Source organism: Sarcophilus harrisii, chromosome 5 (assembly GCF_902635505.1).
Source record: "Sarcophilus harrisii chromosome 5, mSarHar1.11, whole genome shotgun sequence".
In the NCBI taxonomy this organism is placed as follows: domain Eukaryota; kingdom Metazoa; phylum Chordata; class Mammalia; order Dasyuromorphia; family Dasyuridae; genus Sarcophilus; species Sarcophilus harrisii.
Genome location: NC_045430.1, coordinates 59,372,262 through 59,383,389, shown reverse-complemented (window position 1 = coordinate 59,383,389; position 11,128 = coordinate 59,372,262). Strand labels below are relative to the sequence as shown.

The 11,128-nt window shown below is 41.6% G+C and overlaps 1 protein-coding gene across 1 annotated transcript in view; it reads left to right on the top strand.

The window, feature by feature from the left end:
- Window positions 1–4,748: 4,748 nt before the first annotated feature.
- Window positions 4,749–11,128, top strand: part of PRMT8 (protein arginine methyltransferase 8) — a 164,612-nt gene continuing 158,232 nt past the window's right edge. The window contains exon 1 of the mRNA XM_003771306.4: window positions 4,749–4,823. Within this exon, the coding sequence (XP_003771354.1) occupies window positions 4,749–4,823 (75 nt within the window). The remainder of the gene's footprint in view (window positions 4,824–11,128) is intronic.

Below are 11,128 nucleotides of genomic sequence, written 5' to 3'. Positions count from 1 at the left end.
ATGACCAAAAACATCGAGAGGCAAGTGCTTATAGCTGCCAAAACATCAAAATATTTTGCTAAGTTTCTGATCAGAAACCTAGTCAGGAATGGTGGGAAACATAGCCATCCTTGGTTATTTGGGGGAAAGAAAAGAATTGGAGGAAGTTTCCTATTTCACATGGAGAAGAGATCTACTCATGTGAGCCATACTACCAGAAACTATTTTTTGCAGTTATAAATTCTAGATGAAGAAAGACTAATACTGGTTGGTGCACAAATGATACATCATTAAAAAAAATCATTTGAAAAATTCTCAAGAAATACTATCAAAACAGAAAAAAAGATTATTTGTGAAGCAACAAATCTCTATTATATAGAGCTTGCATTTTTAAAATGTGCAACAAATCCAATATTGTTTTTAAAAACTATTCTGCTCTCGTGTGTTGCCTTCTGATTTTCCATCTGTTCATTTTAAAACTATTTCAGTGACCCTCTTCCTTCTTTTTGGAGGCAACACTCTTGCTAGTTTAACTTCTCAAACCTCCCTGCCATCATGAAAAAAAACAAACAAACCAGAATCCGTATAACAAATAAGCATAATTAAGTATCATAAAGGCATACTTTTTCCATGTCCAAATTTGTATGCCTCATACTGTACTCTACCTTATGTTGGAACATGCTTAATCACCAGTTCTTCTGGAATTGTAATTGTTTATTGCATTGATGAGAATTCTTAAGGCTTTCAAAATTGCCTTTGTTTAGAATATTGATGTATAAATTGTTTTCTGTTTGTTCACTTCATTCTGAATTAGTTCATATAAGTTTTTCCAGATTTCTCAGAATCTACCACTTACCATTTCTTAGTATGTCCATTCTGTTTATATATTGCAACTTGTTCGGTCATTCCCCAATTGATAAACATTCTTTGTTTTTAGTTTTATGATCAGATATATGATCAGTTTTTCAGTTGGTGTCAGTATGATTCAGTTATATGATCAGATATATTAAAAAGGGTTGATAGAAATACTTTTGTCCATAGGAACCTTTTCTTCTTTCTTCAGTAGCTGTGATATAGGCCTAAGAGTGGGATCTCTGGATCAAAAAGTATGCACCATTTAATGACTTTTTAGGGCTCAGACCTAAATTGTTTTCAGAATGGCTGGACCAGTTTACAGATCTATCAACAATGCACTAATATACTTATCTTCCCATAGCTCTTCCAACAAGTGTCATTTTACTTTTTGTGGTCATCTTTGCCCACCTGAGGGATGCAAAGTGGAACCTCCGGGTGTTTTTAAACTTATTTCTCTTGTTTTCTTCTCTTTTTCCAGCACTGATTCCTTATGGCTGTGATAGCTTTGAAAACTGTCAGTTCATATTCTTTGGCTATTTATATATTAATTGTTATCTATTGTCAGGATACTATGCAGTTTATCATAGCTATCAAATTTTAATGTTTATTTCTGAAGTTCATGAAATTCAGAGTTCATATGATTCTAGCTCATCTGATAAGGTGCCCATGTATTAATTTATTAATGGGAGGGAGACTAAAGCAAAAGTGACTGTATTGTAGCCCAATGATGGACTACCATATTGAGAATTCTATGGAAAATATTTCTGCATTGGGTGTAAAGGTTACAGTAGATGACCTTGTCCAGTGTCTTTTCCACCTATGAGATTCAAATGAAATTTAGACTGTGTGAGGAATGCTCTTGAAGTTCATTGGGGAAGAATCTGTGGGAGTGGGAATGGGGTAGGTCTCATCAATTGGCTAAAATTCCAACAAGTAGAAAGTGAATAATTTCCTTTTGTCTAGGATAGACTAAAGGCTCACTAACACTGATCAATCATGCAAGAGTCTCAGTGTCACACAAAAGAACACCTTGGCACTGATTTAGTAAGGGTCTGTGACATCATCCTCCCCCCCCCCCAGCATGCTACTACTTTGGGCAGCCTCAACCTCCTCCTTTCCCAACCTAGGAAGCTTATGAATTGGATGGTTCTGAATAGGAATGCCATGTGAATGCACTTCTCTCTCCACTCTAAGAGAAGCTGAGTTTGTGCTTGGGGAAAAGCCAAGAAAAGCACAAGATTTCAGCAGAGAATCAAGGAAACACACCCACTGAGGTTCTCATAGCAACATAATTGTGCACAGGCAACAGCCTATTTTGGTGGAAGTCTGTTTCAGCTCCCCCTCCCTATCTGTTAGAGGATGCATGATCTGAGGCAGCATGTTGTAATGGAAAGAACACTAGATGGAATGAGCATCAGGAGGTCTGTGTCTGAGTCTGGTTGCTATCATTAATTAGTACTGTAACTTTAAGATAAATCATAACATCCCTCTAGACTCTAGTTTCCTCATATGCAAAACTGCAGATGATTGAACAAGATGACATTTGGTGCTGTGTGAGGACCCTTAATCTTTGCTGGAAGATCCTCATCTGGCATCTTTGTCTTTAAGAGAGGAGGCTCTTAGAATTGATATTGTTTAATTGGTAACCCTCTCTCCTCCTTGTAGGATTAATTTAAGCCCCTTTCTATGTTGGTGAGATATAACACTTTGACACTTCGAATATTTTTTTATTTCACTTGTCAGGGGAACTCCCTTTATACAATGAAGGGCATAATTTCTTGATGTCTTCTTGTCCTGTGTGGTTCTTCCTTATGTCTTTTTATAAGTTCTTTCCAGAGGAACCATTGAATTAACTGAAAATTTGTATTTGATTCTTTCAATATCTTGGGGACAACAAAATACTAAAAAAATCACATCTTTTGTTTTGATATGGTTATGTAAAGGATGATGATGGGGAGTGTGAAATAATATGAAGCAAAGAACTTTTATTACTCCTCCCCCAACATCTAAGGCAACAGGGATCAGAAGGTGTTTTTTAACATTTAATTTGACTCTACCTCCATATACTATGCCTTTAACTTTAATCCTATTATGACCCATGACCACACTAGCCTTTCAACTCTTTTCTTTCAAGCTGTTATTCCCCAAAGCGTCTATTTCCTAATTACCTCAATCCCTTCCTGTTCTCAACTTCCACCTATGCCCAGATAAAACAGGTCTTCAACTATTTTTCCCTTAGGCAAAACACCTGTCTCATCACCATGGAATTGGGTAAAATGTAGAAGTAGAAGATTCAGTACACTATTGCCAAAAGTGATTTGTAAATCAGAATAAAAACAAGATGGGTGAAGAACTATTCCAAGGAATGATGGAGAGAAAAGCTAGGGAGCCCTTTCTAATTTCTTACCATTGATTGAGGCCTGAAAACTGTCTATCTTTGAAAGCAGGGACCAGGGAAGCCTGTTACAGTGGAAAGGGAGAGAGTACTGGTATAGGATGGTACTGGGTCTCCCCTTCTTTCAATATTCCTTCTTACATCCGTGCCAACCCCCTTCCAGCAGATGGCTTGTAATATGGAAAGATATTTTAAAAGTGAAGACTGGGAAGCATTGTATAATGATGCACACCCTCTTCTGCCCATACTCCTTTCAAAATGAGCAAGAGAATCCTAACTGGTGTGTGATAACCTCCCTTTCTCCCAGGGGAAATAAAAGAAAGATTCCAAAAGGGGGGGAGTGAGGAGAACAGGAAAGAGGAACCCTGTGTGTGTGTGTTTTTTTTGGGGGGGGGGAATCTAAGAAGTCTTCTGGAGACGTGGTGTGCATTTGTGTATGAGTGGGGGGGCGGAGATGAGAGGCACAGGAATTTATATTTAAACTTCCTTCTGCAACTGTCTCCCCACCCCCAACCAGCCGCTTTTACCCTAGTGTTGAAGACCCCATCAGCCTTGGACAGGCAAGGGGCAAAAAAGAAACTGGTAACCAATTTCTCTTCTTTTCCATTCCTCTAGTTGTAATTGAAGGTTTGTTGGAGTTGGGGGAAGAGACAGAGAGAGAAGAAAAAGAAGAGAGACGGGGATGGGGAGAGGTGGGCTTTGGGGGCAGGGTAGATTCTCCCTCTCTCTCGCCCCCCCCCACTCCATATCGTTTTCCATCTAAAGGGAGATATTTGATCAACTCAGAAAGCCAGACACGAGTCCAGTGCCCGAGACTGCTGATCGCTCCAGCGCGTTTTACTGTACCAGGGAAGCGTCCGAGTCTCCTGAGCTATGTTCTCGCCTCCAGCGCAAGTTTTCCGGAGAGCCTAGGCGTGTTTCTTTAGGCAGAGAGAAACAAGGAAACCGGGGGAGGAGGGAACGAGGGTAAAAGATTAGGGGGCGATCAGCCCCTGCCCAGCTGTCTCTCCGTGCCCCCGTGGCCTGCCTTCACCACTTCCACCTCCCACCCCACCCCCACTCACCCAGCTCAGCCCCCGAGAAGACGCAAGGAGAAAGGGGTGTTGCTTAGCTCAGCCGAGCTGCAGAAGTTAAGAGGAGTTGCTGGTTGCCTTTGGGCTGCTGTACTTCCCCAGAAGCGGGTTGAGAAGCAGCTGTGCATTTGAGGCTACCTCCCTAAGCAAACCCGCAGCGTGTGTGGAGTGGGGCTGGGTGGGGGTGGGGGGGTGGGGATGCAAGAGAAGAACTTGAAAGTGTGTGAAGGAATCAGAAGCAAATGAGAAGGGAGGAAAATAAAAGAAAGTGGAGACTGCTGAAAAGACTCAACCGTGATTGCTTTTTATCCCGTGTGTGCTCCAGATACGGTGTTTAGGTTTGGGTTTTGTTTTGGGGTGGGGTTTTTAGGGGCCCTTATTTTTAAAGCCACAACAGCTCTCCCTTTCTCTACTATCTATATATCTCCAACCCCTTGCTGGCTCTTATGGGCATGAAACACTCTTCCCGCTGCCTGCTCCTAAGGAGGAAAATGGCGGAGAACGCTGCCGAGAACACCGAGGTAAGGAGGCGAGAGAGCCAAGGTCCTTGGCGACCCCGGCCGCTCAAATCTGGAACCACTACGCTGCTGCTGCTGCTGCTACCACTACCGCTGCTCCGTTTCAAGTGCCAAACTTTCCCTAGCTCCATCCTGCTTGCTTCTGCTGTCTCTCTCTCTCTCTCTCTCTCTCTCTCTCTCTCTCTCTCTCTCTCTCTCCCTCTCTCTTTCTGGTTGGGGGTAGGAGGAGGGATAAGAGAAAGCGAGACAGTGCATGTACTAGTCCTCCTCCCCCTTGAAAATGCAAAGAAGCAGATATCACCCCATCACCCTCTTATACCATTAGCCTGCAAGCTCTCCATCGTCTTGTTGCTGGCTTTGCAGCTTTCTGGCTGCAGATCTTTCTCTTCTCTTACTCTGGGATCTGCATAAATTTTTTGGGGGGAGGCAAGGCAGGATGAAAAATCAAATAGTCATTTTCTCCTGCTTGTAGAGGTTGAGCTATCTTTTGATTTACCCTTTCTGGGTTCTTGGTTTCTCACGAGCGACTGCGGCCGGAACTGAGCCTTGAGTACTCTGGGTACTACTTCAGGACCACGGATAGATCCTTCACTTTCAGAGTCCGGGCTATAGTAACACAGATCTGTAATCCTGATTTGGTCTAAGTGCCCCTAGAAGTGCGAGTGAGCATGGGTTATATCCAGAGCCTCCTTCAGTACCAGGGACAGCTCTTCTGCAGTTCCCAGGAACTTGTCGGGGGAGGTGGGGCTGGGAGATAGGGAGTTTGCGACTGCAGCTATTGACTCCATAAACGCCTGGGAATGATGTCCCCTGCCTCTCTGCAGCTCTATCTTTGGTCCTGACTAAGGCCCCACCTCACCCCCACTTTCATCCTTTTCTACTCGCCTCAGTTTTACCTTCAAGTCGACCCAGAGCGCTAGCCTCCTCTTATGAACCAACCCTCGGCCTGCGGTTTCTCCCTACAAGCAACTCCTAGCTAGAGTGCCGAGCGTCTCTGACCTTCACGTCTTTACAACTGTAATGGGTTAAGGGACATTAGGGCACCTGTGGTCATGAATGAGGTTAGCTTCCTGGAAAAGCGCGGTATATGAAAGTCAGTAAGGGCTTGGGGTAGGAGTGTGGAGACTGCCCCCTTACTTGCCGGCAGGAAAAAGAAACGAGAAAACTCCAGACTCTATTAATAGCTGTAATTCAGTTGGACCGCCGCACATTTCACCTACGGATACCCAAAAGCACTAGAGGGTGGGAACGAGGAAGAGAACGAGAAAACTATTTCTCTCTCCCTCTTATCCCTACATCTCTTGTTCCTTAACACTTGCAGCAACCCCACGTAGAGCAACCCATCTCGATTTCTTCGAAGAGGCTGCAAGGGACGCAAAACCCTGTTTCCTGAAAAATACCAGAAGCAGCATTTATCTGGGAATTGTCAGTCTTGAAATACACACGCTCCGGGGGCTGAAATGTGGGAGGTGGGGGGAGGTGCATGAATGCAGCTGTGAGATTCGTCAATAATAAGGTCTTCTTATAGGGTAGACTTTAGGATAGCAATTCTTTTTCGGTCTCCTCAATCCCTAAATCCTCAGATAAAGAATTTACAAAATGCTCCACCTGCTAGATGGCCAGAATGATCCTTCATGAATACCATCTGTTTCATGCACAAGAAAGCAAAGCTCCGTCGGCTCCGTTACTAGCCCTTTAAAGCTCAGTCTCTCTGCTTGCCCACCCTAGTCTTCTTGACATTTGTAGCAGTGGTTTCTAAAAATAGCACAGAGCTCCGGGCTGCACCTCTGTAAAGTGTGGGCCAGCCAGGCACGTAGCGGGACCCAGCCTCCAACAGGCTGCTGGGAGGAGAAAGAAGGCGGAAGGGAGGGGGGGTGTGTGCTGTGCGCAACTAGAAGGGAGGGGGGGAGAAGCAGCGTCAGGATGCCTGAGAAAGAGACTCTCATAAGCTACTGCCACCATCCTTCTTCCCGCCTCTTCTCATTTTGTTTTTAAAATAAAGTTTCCACTCCTATGTAAACTCTCTCCACCTCCCCATCCTGGATGCGCAATGTCTGGCTGGGAAAAGGCGACAGCGGCTCCGATTTCCGCAGTCTGCTTTGGATAACTAACACAAAAGCAACAGCCCACCTTAGCTAGGGTTGCGAGCTGAGCCTGGCTATTTTTACTCCCTCCTCCTGCCCTCTTCTCCTCTCCCTCCCCTCCCCCCTCCCTCTTTCTCCCCCTCTCTTTACACTTCCCGCCCCTCCCCTCCCCCCACCTTGCGGGTCTTTCTCGTCAGTCGCACAGGCAGGCTTTACTTCAGGCTTAGATGAAAACAGCATCTACTGCGTAGAGCCAGCAGATCGCTGATGTACCCCAGTGCCAGGGGTTGATGGAGTGACTGGCAGCCAGGGCTGGAGCAAGCTTCAGTGGATCTGAATCAGAGGATTCCGCTCTTGGCACTTTCTATTGAGTAATAAACTATCTTCCTTATAAGTATGGTAGGAATCTAAGTACCTCGTGATGGTCACTTGGTCACCATCCAAGAGCTAACTAGTTGTTTTTCTAATGAGTTGGGTCAGAAGCAGGAATTTCCCCAGTGCAATTTGTTGTGAGTTGCTGCGGAGTGGGTGGGGTCTGTGAATGTGTTTTTCATAGGATGACTAGAGTGAATGGAAATAGATCGGGAGGAGGAGCTGTAGGGGAGAATCTGAAGAGAGAGGAAGAGTTGGAAGGAGTAGGAGGGAAAGAAAGTGAATTAACGGGGAGGGGGTAGTGAAAGGCCACTCTAAAATAGTAGAACACTGAACTTGGAGTTTGCAGACCTGGATTTGGATTCTTAGTTCTATGTGACTTCGAGCAACTTATTCTCTCCGAATCCCAGTCTCCTAGCTAGTTTCTCCATTTGTAAAATTGGAAGAATAATGTTTTTACTACCCACCTATCAGAGTTATTTCAAGGATCAAGGGAATTAATAGTATTTAGTAAGTGATAGAGCCAAATATAGCTCTAGTAGGAAGAGAGGGAGAAACTGAAGAATTAAAATACAAGAACTTCATCTTAGAATCTTTGCCTGATCATTGGCCATTAGACTGAAAACTAGGTCTTATATGGCTTTCCCATGTAATATTGGTTGACCTGTATCTGAGTCCTAACTCTAGCTCTGATATTTTGTGTGACCTTGGGCAAGCCACTTAACACTTATTTGAGTCTTCTTTTCCACATTTGTAAAGTGGAGATAATAATACATTTACCTACTTTGCAAGATAGTTGTAAAGAAAGTTATTTATACAAACCCCCCACATTACTATGTAAATGTAAAGCAGTTCAATATAGTGGATAGAAGTGCTGATCTAGGAATCTAGTTGACCTGGATTAAAGTCCAGTTTCTGACAAAGACTGGTTGGATAGGCATGTTAATTGATTTTTTAATGCTCCAGCACAACTTTCTGGGGTTCTGAATTACAAAGAAATTGCTGATATTCATGGCAGAGGAATTTTCTACAACAGAAGTTTTCTACACAGTAGAGATCACAAGTCTGCTTTCTTCTCTTCAGGTTCCCTCAAATATAAATGTGAATTATTATTACTCTTTTCAGGTCTCAGCTCCTCAAGGCTTTATGTAAATTATAGTTTTCACTTAATATTCCCCCTCCCAAAAATTTAGAACTGATAGAGATCTTAAAAGAGGGTCTAGATAAGGAAAGCCTAGAATTGTTAAGGGATTTGCCTAAAATCACTCAGATAGAACAGGGATTGGGACTTCAAGCCTCTCTCTGACTGCCTTCATTAAACCATACCATCTTCTCTCCTTATAAAAGACTCAAGCTGAAGAGACCATAACCACCAAAGGAATCTAATTTTACATAACCTTTGTGTGTCTCCTCTCCTCATCCTAGTACAGAGCTCTGGAGAGGATAAACACTTAATCATTATTTGCAGAATTGAGTGGAACTTTTGAATATGAGCAAATCTGCCCAGAATTCTCAGAGTAGAAGGGCTTCAGCAATGTAACACAATGAATGAATGAATACTCTTTGGTTATTTATACTTCTATTCAAGATCTGGCAATTACTGACTCCTACTGAGGGGCCCTCATTTGAATCATAAATAAATGGATTAATCACAATCCACAATTCTGAACTATGAGGGCTAATGGCCACTTCTGAGCAGTACTTTGCTTCATTGAGTCCCAGTGAATGATTGATGCATTCTTGCTGTTGATGGCTGCTTTACTCTTTATCCTGGAGAAAGAGAAGCAATCCCTAACTCCTCCAGGAAGTTTAAAACTGGTTTAGCAAAAGAATTGTTTTGGAGGCCAGATTTAGAAGCATTTTGAATATTTTTATGCTGGCTCCGAGAATTATGTCTAAAAAGAAAAATCCAGTTTGAAGAAAGAGCTTAGTACCAAGTGAAACAGAAAAAGTAAGGGAGATGGGTAACAATTGTTATCAACAATTCTGTGCTGGGCCCCCAGAGAATTAAAAAAAAGTGTGACATCAACTAGGTGTTTTTGTGGAGCTGATAGTCTAGCAGGCAGTTAAGTCATACACATAAAAACATTGCAAGTAAAAACAGAGTAGCATGTAAAAAATGAGAGATCAAGCTTATTCTAATACTTAACAGGTGCTTGGCCTAAGGTTTTAGAAAATCTCCTTCCAAATTCTTAATTTTTAGAAATGTCAAAGAAATGACTTGTCCAGATCACATAGCTAATTAATGGCTTAGCTGAGACGCAAACCTAGGTAATCTGACTTATAGTTCAGACTTTTTCCTATTGAATCAAATTTCCTATTGAATCAAAATATATTATAATGTGTAGGATAAAGACATAGTTTTATGAGTTAACAGAAAAGATGTTTAAAATGGGATGCATACTTTGGTCATCTTCTTTAAGTCGAACTATACAGGGCTTATCCTCAGGTTTTAAAAGTTGTTCTCTTAGTAGGAGTAGCCTGAGCCAGGACATCATCTTCCCACTGCTTTGTGCTTGATCTGTGAGCATCAGCTTTATCATCATTAATAATAGCTCATATTTAGGGACAACTAGTTGTTGAAGGGGATAGAGAGCCAGGACTGAATTCAGGAAAACTTGAGTTCCATTCCAGACATTCGCTGTGTGTTCTTGAACAATTTCAGTTTTCTCATTTGTAAAATGGACTGGGGAAGGGCATAGCAAACCAGTCCGATTTGTCAAGAAAACCCCAAATGTTGTCAGGAAAAATTGTACACAAACTGAAATAGTTTAACAATAAAGCTTATATTCATGTAGTACTTTAAGATTTACAAAGTGATACCTTTCAAAACTCAGAGCCAGAAAGTACAATTACCTCCATTTTAATTGTACTTTCTGGCTCTGAGTTTTGAAAGGTATCACTTTGTAAATCTTAAAGTACTACATGAATATAAGCTTTATTGTTACTAATTGTTACTAATTGTTACTAATAATGATATACTAATCCATACTTATGGATTTGGAGAGAAAAAATCTGGTATCAAATTCTCACTTCCACTTATCTTCTGTCTAACTTGGACAAATCATGTAAATGTTCTAAGTCTCAGTTTTGTGATTTTTACACAGTGGGGTTAGACTAGATGACCTCTAAGTTTTCCTTTTTATCTCTGACTACTTTTCTATGAGCTGACCCTTTCCAAATCCCAATGTCTTAATCTGTCAAATAAATTAGTAATACTTATTCTCCCAACATTACAGGGTTGTTGTGAATAAAGAACTTTGTGAAGCACCATTTAATAGTGAAATATCATTATTTTACATTTTCTATTTCTGCTATTACAATGAACTACCCATGCAAAGACCAGAACTAAGGGTCATTCTCTCTCTCACCACAAGCATTGAGCACACTTGTTTTAATGGATTCCCCAGGGTTGAGGGATTACTGGTATTTTTATAGCAAATGCAATTTTCCAGAGAATTGTAAATTAAGTAATATTTGTTAAGCACAGAATTCCAGTTTCATCCAGGAGGTGATATGAATTTTTCTTTCCACAATAGCATGTGAGATGAAAATTCTTTACATCCTATACCTTAGGGCCTATTATGTTAGCAGAAGAAAAGCCCAAAAAAGAAAACAAAAACAACTGGGCAATCCAACAATATATAACCATCAAGGTAGTTGGAAACAAACATTATGTCTTAGTGTAAAGTATAAGTGTGTTAGATACTTTTATATTAGTGAAAACATTGTCACTTTTGGTAGAAGGAATATAATCCCTCTGTGAATGGGACCTTCATAGGTCACATCCATGTATTTGCCTTCAAACTGGCAATATCAAAACCATGATTGTTATGGAAACTGCACTGGATT